This window comes from Penicillium atrosanguineum, assembly GCF_028827265.1.
Source record: "Penicillium atrosanguineum strain IBT 20685 chromosome Unknown utg000008l_segment0_segment0, whole genome shotgun sequence".
Classification (NCBI taxonomy): Eukaryota; Fungi; Ascomycota; class Eurotiomycetes; order Eurotiales; family Aspergillaceae; genus Penicillium; species Penicillium atrosanguineum.
This window is the reverse complement of record NW_026623140.1, coordinates 3,223,735-3,244,884: the sequence shown is the minus strand read 5'-3', so window position 1 is coordinate 3,244,884 and position 21,150 is coordinate 3,223,735. Positions and strand designations below refer to the sequence as shown.

The following is a 21,150-nucleotide window of genomic DNA, read 5'->3' as shown; positions in this document are numbered from 1 at the left end:
ACCAATAATACGTTGCTTTTTCCAACACGGTTATTCCATGGCAAGCGAGTCAAGTCAGCCATTAAGTTCATACCCTGCCCTTTTCGCTCCGGATACTTGGCATGTCCGTGGCAGAATGGAGATGGCCACAATAAAAGGGCCGTTTCAATTGGTTGTCTGATCCAGCCTTGTGAGGCTATCTATGTCAACCGAAGCAGAAATACCAAGGGTCGACCCTCTTGATTACTTTCTCTTGCAGAAGACGGCTTTGAAAGTCTGCGGAACTTGATCTCGCAACATTTATTGGTGCTAGCAAGTCTACCTCTACTCAACAATGGCTAAATCCAAAGCCACGGACGTGTTGGAGGCCGAGATGGTCAAAGGCGGCGAAGAGCATATCGAAGAGATTGCGCTTGCCCGTTTGACCGAGGAAGATCTATGGACACTGTCTCAGGAGTCGCTGACTGTTTGGTCGTGGACTGGCGTTCGTCTAGGCCTCATCATGTTCGTCCATGGCTGTAACCAAGCCGGCTTTGGTATCGACTGGGGTGTGATCAGTGGCATCAGCGCTATGAAACCTTGGCATGACTACTTTGGCTTTGGCGTTACAGGAGGTACATACGGTCTTATTAATGCTCTCATGAGCATTGGTACTGTCTGTGGTGCCCCATTCATGGCCCTTGCGGATGTCGTAGGTCGTCGTGGTATCAACTTCATCGGAAATGCCATCGTCATATTTGCTGCCATTCTGCAGGGTTGTGCCATCAACTTGCCGATGTTCATGGCTGGTCGCTTTTTTATGGGCTTCGGCACCGCTCTCATGTCTAGCTCCCAGTATATCGGAGAGATTGCACCGCTTCACCTTCGTGGTCGCATGGTTGGCTTCTTTGGCGCCTGCTTCCAGGTCGGTAGTTTGGTCATGCTGGGAGCTATGATCGGGCTCTCCAACCTGTCTGGGAACAACTGCTGGCGGATTCCTCTAATTCTCGAGGCTTTGTTCCCTGCTATTGTCTGTACTACAATCTATTTCTTGACCCCAGAGTCCCCGAGATTCTACGTTATGAAGGGGATGCGTGAAAAGGCTAAGGAAGTCGTGGCAAAATACCACACCACCTCCACAGATATCAACCAGCCAATCGTCGAGATCCTGGTAACGCAAATGGAGGAATCGCTTGAAAGTGATCGAGATGGAATCCGATCCTTTTGGGATTACCGAGTCTTCTTCACCAAGACGGCTCGCTATCGATTGCTGGTCCTGGTGCTTTATTCCATCTTCCAGCAATGGAATGGAGGAAGTATCATTACATACTATGTTAGTTCGTTCAGTTCATTCCGCCTGCACCTGCTTTTATTAGCTAACATGTGTCTTCCTCCAGATGGCAGCAGCATTGGAAACCATCGGTATTGACGGTACTAAACAACAACTCGGCATCACTATCGGAACTACGGCGGTCTACTTCGTGTTCACGGCAGTCGGCTCGCTTCTTGTCGATAAGTTCCGCAGACGAACCCTGATTTTCGCAGGTCTCATCAGCATGATCATTTTCCAGACAGCTACTACGATTACATCCTGGCAATATAGCCTCCACGCTAGTCATGCTACCGCAGCACTCACTCTTCTCTGGATATTCTTGTACCAGACCTTCTCTGCAACGCTGATTGCAACTATGCACAATCTTTACCCGGTAGAGGTACTTTCACTACCCCTTCGTGCCAAGGGAATGGGGCTGTACAGTCTGGTCCAGGGTGGCGCGAGTGCGGTTCAGACCTATGGTATTGGAGTCGGTATCGGCAAAGTCGGATACAAGATCTGGGTGGTGTATATCGCCTACAACACTGTCCAGCTAATCTTATCCTATTTCATCTTTCCAGAAACCGGTGGATTGAGTTTGGAAGAGATCGATACTGTGTTTGAAACGCCGGGCGTTGCACCCGTTAAGATGTCCCTGGATATTCAGAGAGCTAAGAAGGAACGAGCGGCAGCAAGACGGGACGAGGAGTCTAGTTTCCCGCGTTGATCTAGTGGTACTGAGCACCTTCGTCCCTGAGCCTTCACAATTTTTCAGGTACATGTGTTTGAAAATATTCACGGAAGCCTTGTGCTGTATGCACCTAAACCTATACGCTGCACCTATCCGGCTCCTTTCCAGAGATCTGAGCGTATCTCGTAGATGATTGCCCTCTCAAGATAGACGGACAAGTCTTTTGCCTTCTCCAGAAGCCTAGATGGGCAAATATCGAGATTGCCGCATTAGCATATGCCACATCATGAAATTACCATGTCCACGCGGAAAGGATGAAACAAAGTCGGATCCGATGAAAATGTGCGTACCCGTCGGAGGGGTGCTTGTTCTGTTGCACCGTTTCCGTCTTCTATCGCCTGGATCTGGAAGAGCGACAAAAGCGTAAAAACACTTACAATCAAGGCCCCTGAAGGAACCGCGATCAAGAGTTGTAATCTGCTGTGTTCGTCGAGGCGGCTGATATGCTAAATCAGATGATGTGCCGTGCCCTAAGTTCGGTCGTTTCCATGTACATTCGAAACTCTGGTTCTTTTTTCTCCGAGAATCATTGCCACCAGTCTGAATTTCAATCCAATCTCAGAGGTCCCCTGTATTGCGGCATACAGCGTTGCACAAACAGATCAGGTACCGAGTTAAGAGACCTCCCAGACTCCCCCTTTCGGCCGAATTCACTAAAACATGTTCCAAATCTACGCTGGCGTAGTGTTGTAGTTGATCATGTGTATATGCAAGTTACAATGGTCAACGGGCCATCTGCGGGCAAAGTTACAGAGATGCGACCAGAGGCAACGATGCCTTATTGAGGCTGCTCTTCCAACCCTGCTTGGTGATGTTTGCTATAACACTATTCAAATCTTTATCTTTTTGTTTCTATTACAACCTCTATGAAAATATTCAATTAACGATCAAAGGCTTGAGTCCTCCAACACAGTCACATTTTCCGACCCCTCGGTTGCACACAGCGTTATCCTGCATAAATGACGTCGAGGTGACCATCAGTCGGAAATTTAGAGCATTTGAAATGACACCTGCCCTCGCGAGTGTTCTTTACAGAGATTCCAAGTTCCTAGACCCGCAGGAACTTGGGTATAGTGTCTTCCTCAAACAGCATGGAAAGCACGGTGAGACGACGGGAAGGCTGAATGACTGGCAGGCTACATTAACTCTATTTTCGTGTAATTTCCTATTCCTCGCCTATCAATATGCAGAACCAGCTGTAGCTTCCACGCATGTAATTCTCTAACCCCGCGTGGCAGAGTAGAAAGAGGACAACCCTCGTATCAGTGTCCCTCTGCAATGAACGTTTGTCGAAGCTTTGGACTGTATCCTTGAGCAGTCCCGCAAAGGTTTTGTTCTTCTTAGAAGCCTCTCCAGACCCGGAGATGCAGATACGCCCCAACGTGCGCGCAGCGCACGGCCATACGGACTGAGACGGGATTGCTGCATTTCCCATGCTGCTGCTTCCAGCAGACTTTTCCAGCCATGCATGTCTGGTTGCGCGAATGGTAGAGGGAAAATCGTGTCACCATCGAACTGCCAATGAGCAACGGAGATAGTGCCGCCGTACGGTCCATTGGCTCGGCCTTCATCACGAGACAGATGGCAAGTGTTGTTTTTCTATTTCCTTAGGAGACGCGAGCGGGACGTCACCTTCTGTCACTGTGCCCGCAAATAGGCGGAGAGAAGATTGAATAGGCTTCTTCCTTTGTCCGTCAACCCCCTTCTGTGTCTGAGATCGCTTGATCCTGTTTTAATTTCTGCGCCGCATCATTGGGGTATTTTGTGGTCGCCTCGACCCCCCCTTTGGTATTACCCTGGGTGTGGCTGTCGGATATTGGAAGGGCAGCTCTTCCTCAGGTGAAGGGCAACGGACGACAGAGCGCGCTGGTAGTATAACTAGTGATTGGCGGGCACCCAGAAGTTATCCCCATTATCGGTCTATTATTTCTGGCATTCGCTGCCCACGTATTTTTGCCACGGTTGCAATTGTTTGCCCCAAGGACATTGCGTGGATCATTCGTTTTTTTCTTCTCTGTTTTCGTCTCAAAAGTCCTATACATACGCTTGCTCCAGGCTGTGAACTCTCGCCGTACCATTTTTTTTAATAATAATTCTCTTCTCACCCCAGCCTACCACTTCAACCAGCCGACATCCTACATCTCTCAGAGTCACCGACGGATACATACTACCCCTAAGCCATGCCACTCAAGAATGCTCAGGATAGCTCTGCACTGCCCGAGGCACAGGGGCTGAGGTATAATGAATCCAAAATGGCACTCTTCCATGCACGACTGGCATATGATTCCACGATCGATGAACGAAAGGCATCTCAAGATCCCAACCTTGCGTCGATCTCCGAAGCTCAAGCCAAGATACTCAAGCGCTGGGATCTGCTACAGCAGGCTGAGGAGGAGCTTGCCGCGCAGGGGAAGAGCTTATCCCCGACCGATAAAAGACAACTGATGCAGTATGCGTGGCGATTCAAGCATCTGGAACAGACAGCGACCAAAACAACCGGAGGATAGAATGAAAAGTGCTTTGTGTTTTATTGTGCGTGCATCCATACAACGATTGAGCGGCACGAGGGCATTGCTGGCGTTGGTTCAGTTAAAGGAAGCTCCGATGAGCCCATCAAAAGCCTACTGAGGGTGTGTCTCTGGGATTGTTTTTCCTGTTTTGTTCATAGCTCGACGCCTGCTCTTCTTTGCTTTTTTTCTCCCAAGTTTCTTCCTGTCGATAATTCGAATATTATCCCTTGTTTTCTTTCAAGCATCTCAGAGCTTGAGAGGATCTCAAAGAGAGAAAGATGACCTGAAGTTCATTTGCTGGTTTATGTTGCAGGTTGCATGCCCCGTAGAGCGTCCAGGTTTCCCAGCAGAACTCGAGAGTGACTCCGCAGGCCGTTGCACAAGCAGCCTAGCAATCTGGTCAACATTGCAACAGTAACTTAAATGACACTCGCCATCAAGTGCCCAAGGGCGACCGGGGCCTGATTAGAAACTGCCCAATTCAGCATCAGCTTCGCGCACAGGCCTGATCGTCTGAAAGTACGAAGGGCAGGGTTTCCATTACATGTCTCTGGGCCACCAAGGACGTTCGAAGAATGGAGCGGATCAGAATCTACCTCTTGAGTGTCCGCGAGTGGCTGCCAATCGCGCATTCCGGTCGAACTCCGGTGTCGTGCATCTCACATTGAAATGCAGTCGAAGATCCACCCCACTCGTAGGCTGATATCCTCATAGTTTTGCGAGTTTCCCACTTGTTGATTGTCCATTATAGGTCACTTGCAATTCCATTGCAATTGCGGAGTCGACATCAAGGACATACGCATGGATAGATTTAGTCACAAAAACAGGGCTCGGAAAAGTCATCTAATGATATAGACCTAAGTCTGAATGTATCATATCTCCATTATAAAATTTCATTACCTGGCCAGAAAGCATTGACCAGCCGAGCAAAAACAGAGACAGGACCATGAAACCAACCCTAAAAGATCATAAGAATGAAAATGACACATGTAAACATAACATGAGAGCCGCTTTATCCGAAATAAAAGCGTACCGATCATAGAACCGAGAAATAGGATAACAGAAAAGACAAATATCAAATGTGTCCAAGGACGCCTCAATCTATCTCGCACCACTCAATTGTGCAGGGTATCATTTGTAACTGCGTCGAAAAAGGAATCATTTGTCATCTGGCGTCTTCGGCAAGGGACGCTGAGTATCACGCTGAATATCATCGGAGCCCGAAGAAAAGCTAGTCGGCGTACCGGCCTCATGGCCAAGACTTGCTCTAGAGCTCTTCTCTCGAATGGCCAGACGAGTGCGCGGATGCGTAGGCACCGGCGCAAGGTATTTATCCAGTAACTCGCTCAAGATGGGCGACCGGACTGGCTTGGGGAGATAGTTGTTCATGCCGGCCTCAAGACATTTCTCCCTGTCGCCTTCAATGGCACTGGCTGTCATGGCGATGACGAGGACTTCGTTCACGTTTAGATCGGGGTCGCGTCGAAGCTCGCGTGTAGCGTTGTAGCCGTCCAGTGTGGGCATCATGACATCCATCAGGACGACGTGGAAGGGGTTGCCTTCTTTGGATTTGGCGCGGAGGGCTTCGACGGCCTGTCTCCCGTCGCTGTAGGCTTCGCATTGGAGGCCGAGGCCGGTCACGAATTTGACCGCGATCTTTTGGTTGATGGGGTTGTCTTCGGCGATACAAACGCGGATCTGGTTGCGAGGAATTTGAGTGAGATCGCGGGCTTTTGCCCGGTTGCCGTCTTTGTTATGTTGTGCCTGGTTCAAGTCCTGGGACCAGGGCGTCTTGACTGCGGTTTTCTTGGGTGCTTTGTTGAAGACCAGGTGGAATGTAACCGTGGTGCCAACACCGGACTCGGACTCTAGCCAGATTGCCCCACCGAGGACATCCTCGATAATGGCCTTGCAAATGCTCAATCCCAGTCCGCTGCCACCGTATGATCGTTCGGTGGAGGGGTCAGCCTGCGAGAAAGGCCGGAAAAGGCGGGCCTTCTGCTCTTCGGGAATGCCGATTCCAGTGTCGGCGACGGAGCATTCTAGGCGTACACGACCCTTGCCCTCACGAGCAACTTTCGCTTTGACGATGATAGAGCCTTTGGGCGTGAACTTGTAACTGTTGCTGAGCAAGTTCATGAAGATCTGGTGAAGCCGAACAGGGTCGCCAAGAACAACAAGCTCCGGTGGCACGCGTTCCAGATCCTCAATGGTACTTAAGCCTCGCTCACGGTGAGTATAGCGAAGGGCACGAACCACCTCCGAGATCGTCTCTTTCAGGTTGAGTGGAACGGTAGAGATCTTCATTTTGCCAGCCTCCAGTTTGGAGAAGTCGAGAATGTCATTGATGAGCGTGAGTAGCGTGTCGGCGCAAACACGGATAGACTCAACGTATTCATCTTGCTCCTTGTTCAGCCTAGTACCCTTGAGCAACTCAGAAAGTCCAATCACGCCGTTCATCGGAGTGCGCAGATCATGGGAGATGTTGGCAAGGAAGATAGACTTGGCTCGAGCAGCGTCTTCCTTCAGCTTGACATTATGTTTGGCCTCTGCTTCTGCCACTTTCGCTTTCTGTTCCGACTCCCGTGCTTGTGCAAGGGCACGTCTCTGAGATTCAATCATCGATGCATTTTTAGCACTGACCTTACGGATCTCACGGAAGAGCAGAGCGTTTGAGAGCGAGATTCCGATTTGGTTACAAAGCAGGTGCAGAACGACAACATTGCGCTGCGTGAACCAGTTCGGTTTGCCTTCCAAATGGATCACTCCAAGAAGGTGATCGCCTTGAACAATCGGGAGAGCGATGACAGATCGGCCCAGCGGGTAATTAGCCTGGTAGGATTCCGCCACGTTGGAGAAGCGCTCGTCGTCAAGCACGTTGTGAACAAGAACTTCTTCCTTCGTGCGCATCACATAGTGCGAGATTTGTTGAGCCATCAAACTCTCCATTTCTGAGAAAGGGAGACCATCAGCGTAGTACTTTTGTCCCTTTTCGGCATCCACAGCTGCGGCAATCGCAAACCCATGGTCCTCAAAGTCTGAAGCAATGACGGCAAAGTCGGAACCATTGCATGACTCCAAGAGAATCTCAAGCATCTTAATGAAGAGCTTGTCAATCTGAAGCTCGGACGACATGACTTGGCTCGATTCGAGTATACTGGACAAATCGATGATGTCTTGTTTTGTTAGCTGATTGGAGATCAAAAGAGAGCATTTATTTCCTTACCGAGTCCAACACTCGAAATGTCCATGGACCTTTCGCCAGCCGTGACACCATTCTGTTCAATCCACTGTTGTCGTCTCTCCTTGTCTTCGATCTGCGAAGGCACAATTTCCTCTTGCACGGCGTCACGGGTGATTTCAGCGAGCGAGTCAATGGTTTGGCAGCCAACATCAATGGTTCTGGCCGAAGTGGCGGTCTTAAGCAGCCATTCATGCTTCTCCGCAAGCATCGTTGTTTTTCCACTGGCACTGATAGAGCTCCATGCAGCGATAGCATCTTGCATCATTGCACGAGCAGCCCGCTTAGCTCCGCGCCTGATCAAGAACTCGCCCTGCAACTCAAGGGCGAGTGCTTCCTCAAGAGGCCAGCCGTGAATCTGGCAGTGATCAATGGCAGCCTCGAATGCTTGGATTGCAGAGCTGTGGTCGTTTCGAACCTCGGAGATAAGGGCATCAAGTAACAATGCCCACATTCCATAATTTGCATCTGAGCAGCTCCGAGCGAAATCAATCTCGGCCTTGTACTTGAGTACAGTGTCCATTTTCCCATCGAGGTATCCCTGGGCGGGATTATCGTTGTGGAGCGTCAAGAGTGCAACAGACAGGTAGAAGTAGATGATGTAGGTCACACGCACAGACCACAGTTTGTGTGTCGTCTCAAGCAAACTAGTCCCCACTTGGATCGCTCGGGTGTGGTGGCCATACAGGAAAAGTGGGATCATTGAGAGACCATAGTAGATGTCGCGAGGTCTGTCGACATTGCTGGCGTTGGCATTCAAGTAAGCCATGTAGGTACTCGTGTGGTGTTCTTCATCTGAAAGGATATTATCGGCACTGTGGTACTCAGTTCTGCCTTGAAGGGCCCGTGCCACTTGTCGAACAGCGATTATACTAGCACCGCCCCGGGTGTCCTGAGCCCAATTAGGTATGTCTTCAGGAGTTTCCATGCAGAATAGCTCCAGTTGAGCCATGTCTTGGCCTAGATAAAGCCTCGTCATGGCCATTGATGAGATGCTGATCAGTGTAATATATGGATCACCTATTGTAAAGGACGCCTCTAGCGAGGCTTCGAGCGCTGGTAATGTAGAAGCCAAGGGAATGCGCAGATGGCTAACATAGAGGCTGTGGACGATGGATCCCCTGCTCTGGGTCCATAATTCTGGGCAGTGCTCGAGGAGGGAAAGGGAGAAATCACTGAGCTTTGCCCCAAAGACAAGATCTTTAAAGCGGCTAAGGGAGATCATAGCCAGATGGGAGCAGCCGATTGAGACTTGGGTGAAACCGCCTCGAAAGATGTGTATGTTCATCATCTCAATTGCCATTCGGTAAAAGGTCAAGGCATCATCCCAGAAAGTGACGGCCATCGCTTCGGCCATAACGGCACCAATGGTGATGAGGTTAGGATCCTTACTGGGAGGCTTCCGGGCGATAGTGTCCCAATCTGCTGCTTCAAGATACGACTTGAGCTTCAGATAAGAGACGTCACATTCTTCGAAGGTAGTTGGCGTACGAAGATGGACGCCAAGCTCATCAAGGCAGGTAAGCAAGGCTTCCATTGAGCGGTGATGGTTTCCTAGTTGGGCAAAGATCTTGGCTTTGATGACCCAGGCTCTCGACTTGCTCACCGCGTCCTTGCCATGGACGAAGACGTCTTCTATCAATGTAAGAGCTTCTTCATTATGGCCTTGGGACCATGACATTTCAGCCGCGGCAATGAAAAGACGCATGGTCTCGTCATAAAAGACATCGGCTTGGCGGTCATCCCATGGGTTGTCTTGAAGGAGTGCAATGCTATGCCGGAAGTACCAAAGGGCAGTGGGTCGTGCACCAGACTGGGCAGCCGTCTGGCCAGCTTCCCAAAGGATGCGTCGGTAGTCAACACGTCGACGAACGGAAGACTTGATCGTACGCGAGGCGAGCGCTACATGGTGTGCCATGGAGTAACGGCTGCGGTGGTCATGATAGTATCTCATCAAGGCTTGAGAAACAATGAAATGCATCTTTTCCACGTTACGACTTTCGCTCAATTGAAGTGCAGCCTGCGCAAGCCGGTCGTTGCCAAACTTGAACTCATCGTCTGTTTTGCCTGTGTTCAGAAGGTTTGACTGGACCAAGTATTGTAGGCCAACGACAATATCCCCTTCAGATTGCCTGATTAGCGTATCATTATGTGGTGATGTGAGATCAAGGTCCTCATCATCGTGTGACGAGAAAAGGAATTCACTTGTCAGGAGCCTTTGGACCAGAGAGAAAGAGAATGGGCTGCCAAGAAGAGCACCCCATACCAGGATTGACCGTGCAGCGACCGGAATTTCTTCAAGGCGCTTGGTGAGGAAGCCTAGTCCCAGGCCTTCTCCATAAACAGGCGCCACGAACTCGGTGAAAATCCGGTCAAGATCAAACTCCCACTTTGAGTCCTTCCATGAATACCAGATGCAGTTCTTGCGGTAACATGTTTCCAGCATCACTCTCACGTAGAAAGGATTACCCTGGCTCTTTTCTTGGACGACAGCCATCAGTGGTGTCAGCGTCGGGTTGGGTTCCTGGTGCATTGTCGCCGCCACTAACTCCATGATATCGTCCTCCCCAAGTGGCTGAAGCTCAATTCGCGTGGCGTTGGAGCCATCCATATCAAACAACGCCCGAATATCATCCGAAGGAATCTCATCTTTGCGACTGCTCAGAATAAGAACGCAGGGCAATTTCGCCCGAATGATGTTCAGGATCAAATCCATGGTTTCATCATCTGCATACTCGAGATCATCCAGGCATATCGTGATCAACCGGAACTGGCAAAGAGTTTTGAGAATCTCAATAAAAACATCCATCAGGCGCATGTTGTTGGACGCAGCATTTGCCAAGAAGAAATCTGCTGAGCTTTGTCCCTGGTCCAACCACGGGATGTTGACATGCTTTGAAGGCTCACCACTCCTGACCACATCCGCCTTGACCAGCTGAGGAGTAGGCATCTTCGGTGAAGGCTTGTATTTCGCACCAGGGGACATCAGTTGCTCGGGGAGTTCCAACACGCGATGAAGGGTTGGCCACATCGGTCGCAAAGCAGCCCGAATGGTGTTATGATAATCAGTCATAACATCTCCCTCAGAGAAGATCTGGCGCAGAAGGCTGGCTACAACTTTGGCGAAAGGCTCGAAAGGCACACGCTTAGCTTTGTCCAAGCGAGTGATGGCAATATAGCCGCTTTTGCGAATATTTGGTTGTACTCGGTTGACTAGGTCTGTTTTTCCTATTCCAGCCGGGCCAGTGATTGTGATCAACTCGCATCGTCCATTGCGCCAGAACTTTGCCCCAGCTTTGTGTTTATTCATAGAGTTCAACGAATCTGTCTGGCTGAAGACATTACTTGACTGATGACTGCCACCGGAGGGGTGGCTCTGGTTATCCGTATGATATGAAGCCCGAGAATTAGAAGGGCTTTTCATTTTGCTCGTAATTGGGATGACGGATGACTGGCTTGGTGTATCTTGCCCCGAAGAATTGTGAGTATTGACAGATGTGAGGTGATAATTAGTTGCGGTCGAGTTTGTGCGTGGGGGAAGATGGAAAGACCCCGAATCACTGGAAACAGAAGCCAGGTCGAAGCTATCCACGCGGCCGTCTGAAACAGAAGAAACAGAAGCAAGAGCGTGAGCTGCTCCGGGGCTCTGCATTAATGCTTTTGCTGCTGCAGATGTCTGGCGCTTTTTGACTCTTTCGACCACGGTCATGATCTGGTCGTGCTCTTTTTCTCGGCCAAACATTCGAGAAGGGAGGGTGAAGAATGATGATACATCACGTTTCGCGATTTGAAACTTGTTCAGGGCTTCGCTATCGCCATCACCTAACAACTGTGCAATCTGCGACAAGTCTCGCTTGACGGAGGAAATTGTGTGATAGCGATCATGGACAACTTTCTGCGTCATCTTCTGGACAACAGCGGAAAGTGCATCAGGTATATCCATTCTTTTCGAAGAGATTGGAGGTAATTTTTTGCCTAGGACGCTCTGAACGACCTCAACGGGATCACTGCCTTCGAAAGGCAGTTTCCCTACCAGCATGGACCAAAAGAAAAGTCCTAACGCATATATGTCCGTGCGGCTGTCTGGTTCTGTCGGCATCCTGCCGGTCTGTTCCGGGGCAATGAACTGCAATTTATACTTGGCACCCAGCTCCCTTGAAACCGAAGACCAGCCTTCGCTGAGAACATTGTCAAATGCCCGTGCACCGTTGCCGATATTTGCCAGTTTCACGGCACCATTATCTGCGCAGAAGTGAAACGCATCTCCACGTATCTCCCCGTGTACCGTTTTCAAGCCATAATGAAGGATTTCCAAGCAATCGCATGCACCAATAGCGAAGTCGAAAAAGGTGGGAAGGGGAACTTGTTCGTTTGGTGTCTGGTTGTTGTCCCCCTTACGCCCCGCGACAAATGATGCAGGGCCAAATGTGACTAAATCTCTCAGATGATCATGGCCTGGCGACTCGAAGATCGCTACCAAAAGCGTACCGTCATCTCCAGGTTCCGGGGGTAGTCTTATCAGATCGATTGGCCGTATTGTGTTGATACAATCCGGATCCGATGATTGCACGATCGACCTCAGCATATGAAACTCTCGCTCGAGTCGAATGACATTTGTGGAAACACGTGCGACGACGGGGATCCATACCTGTTCCTGCTCACCCCCTCTGGATACAGAAAAATCACTGCTTGCCTCGCTCATACTAGTTCTGCGATTTAACAGACGCGGTCTAAGTTCCGTTCGAGTCGAGTAGCGAGTGAGGCTCGAAGGGCCGGATGAGGTAGGGCCAGTCGAAGCGGGGCCGGAAGAGGTTGCGATAGGAGTGGAGAGCTCATTTTCAACAGCATGATGGAATCCATAAATATGCCAGTGGTTGTATGTGGAGTGAAAGGGCTCGGTCGACAGATCCCAGGTATAGCCAGGTAGATGTCCGAGACGTTCGAAGAGTCGGGCGGGTGGGAGAGGGAGATCCTCGCCAATAAACTGGCTCAACTCCATCTCAAGGTGAAGGATAGTCGGTAGCGGTTACAGCCATGAACCGGGCTGCTCTGGAAGTCTTCTGTGGGTCTCGTCTTGGTGTCAAAGAAGGTGGGAGCGCGGCGCAACGAACATGAGGGATGCAAACGGCAACAGTGAAGCGATAAGAAGTCAACCCTGATTCTCAAGTGTACTTGCGCACAGTGTGAGCGACAGAGAAAGCCACGATCCTTGACCTCAGAGATCACAAGGATATCCAAACCCGTGGACGTTGGCGTGGGACGTTCGTGTGCACTGCGCGGGACGGACAGACCCGGAAAATCCTTTTTACGAGATTTGGACTGTTTGGGTGTTGAATATTTGGGTATGACACGGTTGGTTCCGAGGTTCTAACGTTCGATAGGTTTCAGTTTGATCTGCAACGTAGGGAGCTAAGTATGGTAAGGCCCAGGTATAGGACGTTGGGCCACTGGTCAAGGCTGGATCGGAATCCCGTGGCGTTTCGGAGAAATAAAAAGAGCCGTTAGTACGGAGACTTTAATCCTCTATAGGCCCACCAGGAACCCTAGATGGCTTGTTTCTTCCAGGTTCTTTCAACGCCGAAGACTTCCAATGAATGAACAGCCCGGCCTTGGCCGTTATCTTGAATGATTCCTTATAAGGGTGGCCTGACCACCTTTTTCTTCCCGATCCTGCCAGACCACATCTACCATATGTACTAGGAAGACGGCGATCGCACCCAGACCCAAATATGGGGCCTATCTTGGTCAGGTTTACTTTGGTGACACTATAGCGTACTCGAGCGTCTGATGGACGACGGGTGCATTCGATCCACAGAGCCTCTTGAGGCCGAAAGGAACCCGTGGCGTGATGGGTGTCAGCCACGCCAAGACGTACGGGTATGGGGCTGTTGTAGGTTTGACTGCCAGTCCGCACTAGACTGGCGCGTCTATGCAGCTATGGCACATATGCATATGTAAGTGCATGTATCTCCCAGGGCTATGCCGGGTGACGTCAGAAGGTGGTCGGCTCTGATCGCCTGACCAGCCCTTAGACTCGTCTCAAATACGACCTACTCCGTAAATCAAAGAGGGCAAGCGCTGTTCCAAGTTGGATATTATCCCAGTCTAACTCGAACGGGTTCCGACCAACGGCGATCCTCTCGTTCCCCCAGGGGGGGGTTCGTGTTTCTAGAACGAGCGCTAAGCGCCACCAACGCCGCAATGCCGCTTGCATCATGGCGCGGCACTTTCGGCATAGATCACCAAGGGATGGGCTACACATCCACGTACCTCGAGTCTAGACTTACACAGTCCCTGGAGAAACGGAATTCTTCGCGACCCTTTTCTAGCTCCCCCCATGTTGCGCCTTTTGCGCCCCCGGAGCCAGGATCGGACGAGAAGTGGATACGTGCCAATCGAAGAGAGCACACGCAACCCTAATGGGCTGGTATATCAAAAATAAAAATAAGAGTAAGTGCCGTTTGAACCCAGAGACCAGTATTTAACCCGAGAATGAGTCAAACCCGCGGAAGGTCTATATTGGTGACTAAAAAGAAGGGATTGCCATCTGTGCGGGAGAGTAGAGCGGACAGACCTGGCGTTCCAAATAAACCACGGGGTGATCAGTGGAAATGGGGACTTAGGTCTGAGAGCAGAGTAGGCGGTAGACTATTAGATAGGGAGATTGTAGAACATAGAAATCTTGAAAGATTCAAAGCACGGAAACTCCAAGTCGGGAGATACCTCGAGGCTTTAGATATAGAGTCAGCTTCACCTGAAAGCTGAATCCAAACTAGGCAAGTCAAGGTTTTTCTAAAAGCCAGGGCATGCTACGTCATAGCCCACTCCCCAGAGACGGTCCATCGCCCAGAATCCACTTTTCCATTCTCTTCATCCACTCCCAGGTCGATCCAAGCAATGGGCAGGCGGGTACTGACGCCAGTTTCCAGACTTCCACTGATTTCACTGATTCCACCGATTCCTTTGATCCCCGAACACCCACTCACACCCTCACACAACTTTGCCCCCCCCTCCCTCTCGGTGACCCAGAGGCTCAGGCACCATACACCGCCTGAAACCTTGATCTCATTCTTCACCGTGATTCTAAATCAACCCGACTCGTTTTTCACTTTGGACGCTTGACGCCTGGTCCGCCTGGTCCCCTCTCCCTGACTCTCACCGTGAACCGACCGTTGCGGCCGAGACATGATCGCCTCACCTGTCTCTTACGCTGTCCCTGTCTCCTAGGCGTGCTGATTTTTTCATCGGCTGAGGAGCAAGATATGGGAGACCTGCGTAATCGGAGGAGCCCTCCTTCCCCTTCGCCAACCGAGACCGTCTCGTCCATCGCCGGGCCTCAACCTCATCACTTGCAACCCTCACGATCGCCGCCGATTTATAGAGTTCCCCATGATAAGCATGCGGAAAGTCTATCGGTAGAAGGAATGGCAGGTGGGGTGGATGCGTCAAACAAATCATCAGCTCGGAGGGCTCGATTTTCCCGTGAAGATTCCACCGAACATAGTGCGGGCCTCACCCCGGTCATCGAGGACGCGCGATCTGAAAGTGAGCGCCAGGAGGAACAAGGACGGAGCTCACAAACCTTGAAGGAGTTGCGAAGACAGATGGAGGAGCTACTGGTGTATCAGCAGATGCAACAAACCCAAAATCAGCGTCCCTCATCAACGCGGCCACCCGATCCTTCAACTGAAACTCCTCGAAAAAGGCGTCTATCGGATACGTCAGCAGAAGTCCCCCCCACCATCATACCACCGTCGTCTGATTCTGTGGGCTCTGCGGGAACCATCAAAGGTATCGATGTTCGATCCACCGTTCGTCCGGTGGACCAAACGCCCTCATATCCTTTCCCGAGAGTCCACAATCAATCTCCAGCCGAGATTGATTCAACGTCGCGCCAAGGCCAATTTCGACTGAAGCTCCCTTCTGAGAAGGCCAGATCACCGTCGCCCACAGCTCACTCGGCGAAAGAAGATCCTTCTGCGAAGACCCCGGCTTCAGCACCCGTCTTTCTGCCGACTGACCACAAGGATATAATTGAAGACCCGGCGTTTGTAAACCCAAGTCTCTATGACCTGACATTGCAGCTCAATGCGAACCCTGGACTCGAGGCCTGGTGGTCTAACTTGGCCGAGATTTTAGAATCCCATTATGGAGCGGAACGTATCTCCCTTGCAGTCCCGGGAGATTCGACTGATCTGGAGAATGTGCCATGGGGCCAGAAGGCCTTTTTTAACAGGAATGGCAGCACATCATCGGAAAATATCCAAATTGCTCTACGAGACGATCAGACGACAGAAACCCACGGTACCCGCAAAGGCAACGACCAAACCCAGGAAAACAAGGTTAGGATGTCGGATCCTCATCCCAAGTCTTCAAAGCTTAGTCCTGCAGCGACTCGACCGTCCTTGATGTCTCGTCATTCCTTTGGTGGATTCGCTCATGGCAAGAAAAGCTTGCCACCAATGCATCTGGACGGTCAGCAGCATGCGTCGAAGACAAATACCGGCAAAAGCGAGAAAAAGAACGCCCGCATTTCCGAAAGGGCCGAATCCATGCAATCATCGAGCAATCACAGGCATTCTACAATCCAACCGAAACCGAACGAGCGTCCGAATCTTTCAGTCCATGGATTGCGACAAGGTGTTTTCCCAGTAGCAAGAGCACTAGAGATGGAATCAGATCCTCTCATCAAACGCACCGGTGTAGTGAAGCTGTTTGGACGGATCAATCCGGTAGTTCTCACACGAGAATATTCGCCAGAGTCAAATAATCCTTTATTCATGCCAAGCGAGCCAGCTTTGAGCCCACTGGAGACGGTGCAGGTCACCCCGAATCTCGATGGCCCCAACGAGATTGACCCTATTGCGGCTGCAACCTCAGTGAAACAAGTCCCCACGAACCTCAACCCACCCATGTTCGGACACTATGACGAATATGAGCAGGTTCCTCAATCACCCTGGTCTCAATCTCCTGCACCTTCCCCAGCCCCTCGGACACATGCAGATCAAAACCCATTCTTCACCAGTCATACTGTCGATGAAGGTGCTTTTTCGAAGAATCCACCCGCGCACGACTACTCCAGCCCATACCCTTTGGAGGCCATCGGCATCGATCAGTCCAAGACTTTAATACATATTCCTCTTCTACACGGCGGCTCCACCCGAAATCCGTCACCAATCCTGAGATTCCCTGTTGCCGTTGTATCATTTATGACCCCTGTCGTTCCCTATCCGCCCAATCTCCGACAATCTCTCGCCCACCTAATGCCACACTTGACGACCTCTTTCTGCTTGGCCCAACACTATAGTCAACTGGAACGTCAGGTGGTCTCAAAGGTGGAGACTTTACGGTATGGGAACCTTTTGGGACTTGGCGGAACATTTTCCGATGCAAGCAGCGAGTTGGAACTCGTAGCAGGATTAAGTGGCCATGTCAGCTATTCTGTGGGCGACGAGAATTCAATGTCAGCACGAGCCAGCATTGCCAGTCCCAGTGACCAATCCTCCATGAAATTTAGTCCCGCGATGTCTAGCATTGGGACACCTGCGCTCGAACTTGGTCAAATAGGCCTCGGCTCAGCAACCCAATCCCCAGGCCTCCTTTCACGCACAGGTGAAGCTGGAGACAGCTACTTCAATGTACCGCAGTCGAAGAGCACTCGTGATAACATTTACCCCCAGCGACCTCGCCTCGGGAAGCTCAAATCTAATTTTGTGTCGTCGACGTCGGAATCCCCTGAAAAGTTACACAGGAAGGCTTCCACTGGCGAAGAAAGTCATTTGCAAGATCCATCTGCTGCGCCTTCTCCGTGGCAGGAAATGAGGCCGCCTCCGGTTGTGTCCCCGACTCAGCAGTCGTCACGCCAAGCATCTACGAATTCCTTTTATGCCCAGTTTCAGCGGGACTTGCCACGGCCATTTTCAGACACGATAACGCAATTGATGCTGAATTCTATTCCCCTTCATCTCTTTTTGGCCAGGCCACAAAGTGGCGAAGTCATCTGGACTAATGCCAAATTCGACGCTTATAGAAGGAGCAAACCACAGGAGCAAAAGCTGCGAGATCCTTGGCAGAACATCCACAGCAGCGAGCGAGACCACGTCTCCGGCGAATGGGCAAATGCTTTACGTACCGGCTCACAATTCACGGAGCGAGTCCGTGTGAAACGGTTCAATGACGAAAGTGCTTATCGATGGTTCATTTTCCGCGCCAATCCACTTTTGTCTTCAACCGGCGAGGTTCTATACTGGATTGGATCCTTCCTTGACATCCATGAGCAGCATATTGCTGAACTCAAAGCGACTCAAGAAAGGGAAAAATTTGCCACAGATGCTAAATACCGGGCCTTTTCAAACTCTATCCCACAGGTTGTCTTCGAGGCCACAGAGAACCGTGGCTTGATATTCGTCAATGAACAGTGGAATCTGTACACAGGCCAAAGCCTTGACGAGGCACTTAATTTTGGGTTCGCAAGACATGTTCATCCAGATGACCTTGACAAGTGCGGTGGACTGTCGCTGCAAACGAAGCAAGAATCGGATGGAACTGGCACCACCGAATCGTCTCAGCAATCATCCAACATCCATGGTGTTGAGTCTGTGCTCCATGAACTTGTGGCGCGTGGTGTCGCATCATCCCAGAAAGATGAAAATGGGCGTGTTTTCTACTCCACCGAAATTCGCCTCAGCTCTAAGGGTGGCGATTTCCGATGGCACTTGGTCCGCTTGGTGCGTGTTGAGACTAGTAGTTTCGGCAGTGAGGAATCTTCCTGGTACGGTACCTGTACCGACATCAACGACCGGAAGAACCTTGAACGGGAGTTGAACAAGGCTATGAGTCAACTCAACAACCAAATGGAATCCAAGACAAAGTTCTTCAGCAACATGTCACACGAGATCAGAACTCCTCTCAACGGCATTCTTGGTACGTTGCCATTCATCCTCGACACCCAGCTTGACAGCGATCAAAGACGGATGTTGGATACGATCCAGAATAGTTCCACTGGTCTCCGTGAACTTGTAGATAACATCCTGGATGTTTCAAGGGTCGAGGCTGGCAAGATGTCGATGGTTAACTCTTGGTTCCATGTTCGGTCTATGATTGAGGAAGTGATTGATACCATTTACTCCAAAGCAATCGACAAGAATCTTGAAGTCAACTATCTGATCGACTCGGATGTGCCGGTATTGGTTATTGGCGATCGCTTCCGAATTCGACAGGTCCTTCTCAACCTAGTCGGTAATGCGGTCAAATTTACTTCCCAAGGCGAAGTTCATATCGGTTGTAACCTTTACCATCACAACACTACAAAGGCCAAGGAAACAGAGGTTTTCCTGAACTTTGACGTTGTCGATACTGGAAAGGGATTCAGTTCCGTCGATGCCAAACGCCTAATGCAAAGGTTCAGCCAATTGGGTGAGAATGGGTCACAGCAAAACGCTGGTAGTGGTCTGGGCCTGTTTTTGTCCAAGCAACTCGTGGAAATGCACGGTGGCAAGCTCACCCCGAGTAGCAAAGAAGGACAGGGAGCTAAATTCTCCTTCAATGTGAAGGTTGATGCTCCTGCACCTCCGTCGCCGTCTGAAAGGCTAGGGTTACTTCGTCAGCCCTCAAGTGCGTCTAGGAGACCGGGAACGTCCAGATTGAGCTCTTACGAGCAGAACACAACGGTGCCAGCAAAATTTTCTGATCCCAAGCTGCAAGATCTTCCAAATCTGTCGCCTGCCATAGATTCCCCATCTGTGTCGCCTGAATTAACCGCGGACTCTGGTTCAAAGGGTCTCTTCCCGTCTTCCAATGTGTCGTCCGCTCTCCCAACTCCAGATATTGGCACCGTGCATATAGCATCGAGCTTGGACCAAGCCTTCAGTCCCAGTGCATCGAGCCTATCAACCCGTCCGGCTCCGCCAATATCCCAAAGCGCTGTATCCCCGACCAATGGATCCGGAAGACCCACTTTAGTAACCCCGGAAGGTCCCCTCTCAATCGTCATTGTCTGTCCTCTTGACAACACACGTGACGCGGCAAAGCAACACATCGAGCAGGTCATACCGCATGATATTCCATTTACCATCACAACTCTACCCGATGTCGATGAGTGGAAAGACATGATGCATTCGGGATTCAACGCGAAGTGCACTCATCTGGTTCTTAACCTACCTGCAACAGATGACATCATTGAAGTCGTTCAGCAGGTGTCGGAGCTCGACAAGGAAAATGCTCCCGCCGTCGTCATCGTCTCAGACCCTTACCAAAAGCGCCAAATTGCCGCACGAGTGTCTGAGTTTGCTGGTACAGGGAAGCAGGTGTTCGTCGTGAACAAGCCTGTCAAGCCTTCGGCGTTCTCGAGCATCTTCGACCCCGAGAAGAAGCGCGAATTGAGCATGGACCGTAGAGATGACGAAAAGCGGGACGACAATAACAATTTCAAGACCGTTTCCAAGATGGTCAAAGAAGTTCTTGGCAACAAGGGCTACCGCATTCTGCTGGTGGAGGACGACGAGACCAATCGCAATGTAAGACAGCATTCTCTTTATTTTTGCTTGTCAGGTATACTAACAAACCATTAGGTCATGCTGAAGTACCTGCACAAGATCAAGCTCTCGTCGGAGACTGCAGCTGATGGACAGGAGTGCATTGACATGGTGTTTTCAAAAGAGCCGGGTTACTACTCTCTCATCATTGTATGTCGAATCTCCCATTAATGACCAGAATAGCCAGCTAATATGACATGCAGTGCGATATTCAGATGCCCGTGAAGAACGGCTACGACACTTGTCGCGAGATTCGGAGCTGGGAACAAAAGAACCACTACCCCCAGATTCCGATCATGGCTCTTTCAGCAAATGCGATGAAGGATCAAATCCAAGATGCTGCCCAGGCAGGCTTCAACGACTACGTTACCAAGCCTATCAGGCACAATGACCTGGGTAGAGCGATGATGGAACTTCTTGATCCCAGTCGACCTCTCTTGTTCCTCCGGGACCGTCTTGCTCTTGACGAGCAAGATCCAACCATTAGCCACTAAGTGGCCTGCATCATTTCCACGCCTTTTATGACAGCATTGCTCTCTCTTCGGTTCACTATCCGACGGTCTGCTTTTTCCCACAACACCCTCTGTATTTCTTCTTGCTTTGCCTTTTCGTCTGGAGCACACGACTGAGCACGTATGATTTTGAGTTTTATGTCTTACGGGTTCACGGTGCACTTTTACGGGACAAGGTAGGCGTGGGATCTTAAGCTCTCGAGATATTGGCATTTATCGGCGCGAGCAACCTTCCGGATCCTGCATCGCAATCGCATCATCTCAGGAATGTCTTTGAACATTCTACCGTCTGTATCTACATCGAGCATTGCGCAAGCGTCGCTATCAGCATTT

The 21,150-nt window shown here is 50.6% G+C and overlaps 4 protein-coding genes across 4 annotated transcripts; 3 read left to right on the top strand and 1 right to left on the bottom strand.

Moving 5' to 3' along the window:
* Positions 1–313: 313 nt before the first annotated feature.
* On the top strand, positions 314–1,997 carry N7443_010753 (putative MFS sugar transporter protein; the record flags this gene model as incomplete). The annotated part of the gene is made up of 2 exons (XM_056890809.1): positions 314–1,291; positions 1,356–1,997. 2 exons carry the CDS (start codon positions 314–316, stop codon positions 1,995–1,997), a joined length of 1,620 nt encoding a protein of 539 aa, XP_056737300.1.
* A 2,204-nt stretch (positions 1,998–4,201) lies between these two features.
* On the top strand, positions 4,202–4,528 carry N7443_010752 (uncharacterized protein; the record flags this gene model as incomplete). The annotated part of the gene is made up of 1 exon (XM_056890808.1): positions 4,202–4,528. One exon carries the CDS (start codon positions 4,202–4,204, stop codon positions 4,526–4,528), a length of 327 nt encoding a protein of 108 aa, XP_056737299.1.
* A 1,161-nt stretch (positions 4,529–5,689) lies between these two features.
* On the bottom strand, positions 5,690–12,771 carry N7443_010751 (putative sensor histidine kinase/response regulator; the record flags this gene model as incomplete). The annotated part of the gene is made up of 2 exons (XM_056890807.1): positions 5,690–7,707; positions 7,758–12,771. 2 exons carry the CDS (start codon positions 12,769–12,771, stop codon positions 5,690–5,692), a joined length of 7,032 nt encoding a protein of 2,343 aa, XP_056737298.1.
* A 2,263-nt stretch (positions 12,772–15,034) lies between these two features.
* Positions 15,035–20,799, top strand: pkhB (putative sensor histidine kinase/response regulator; the record flags this gene model as incomplete). Its single annotated transcript, XM_056890806.1, has 3 exons — positions 15,035–20,287; positions 20,342–20,455; positions 20,509–20,799. 3 exons carry the CDS (start codon positions 15,035–15,037, stop codon positions 20,797–20,799), a joined length of 5,658 nt encoding a protein of 1,885 aa, XP_056737297.1.
* Positions 20,800–21,150: the final 351 nt, after the last annotated feature.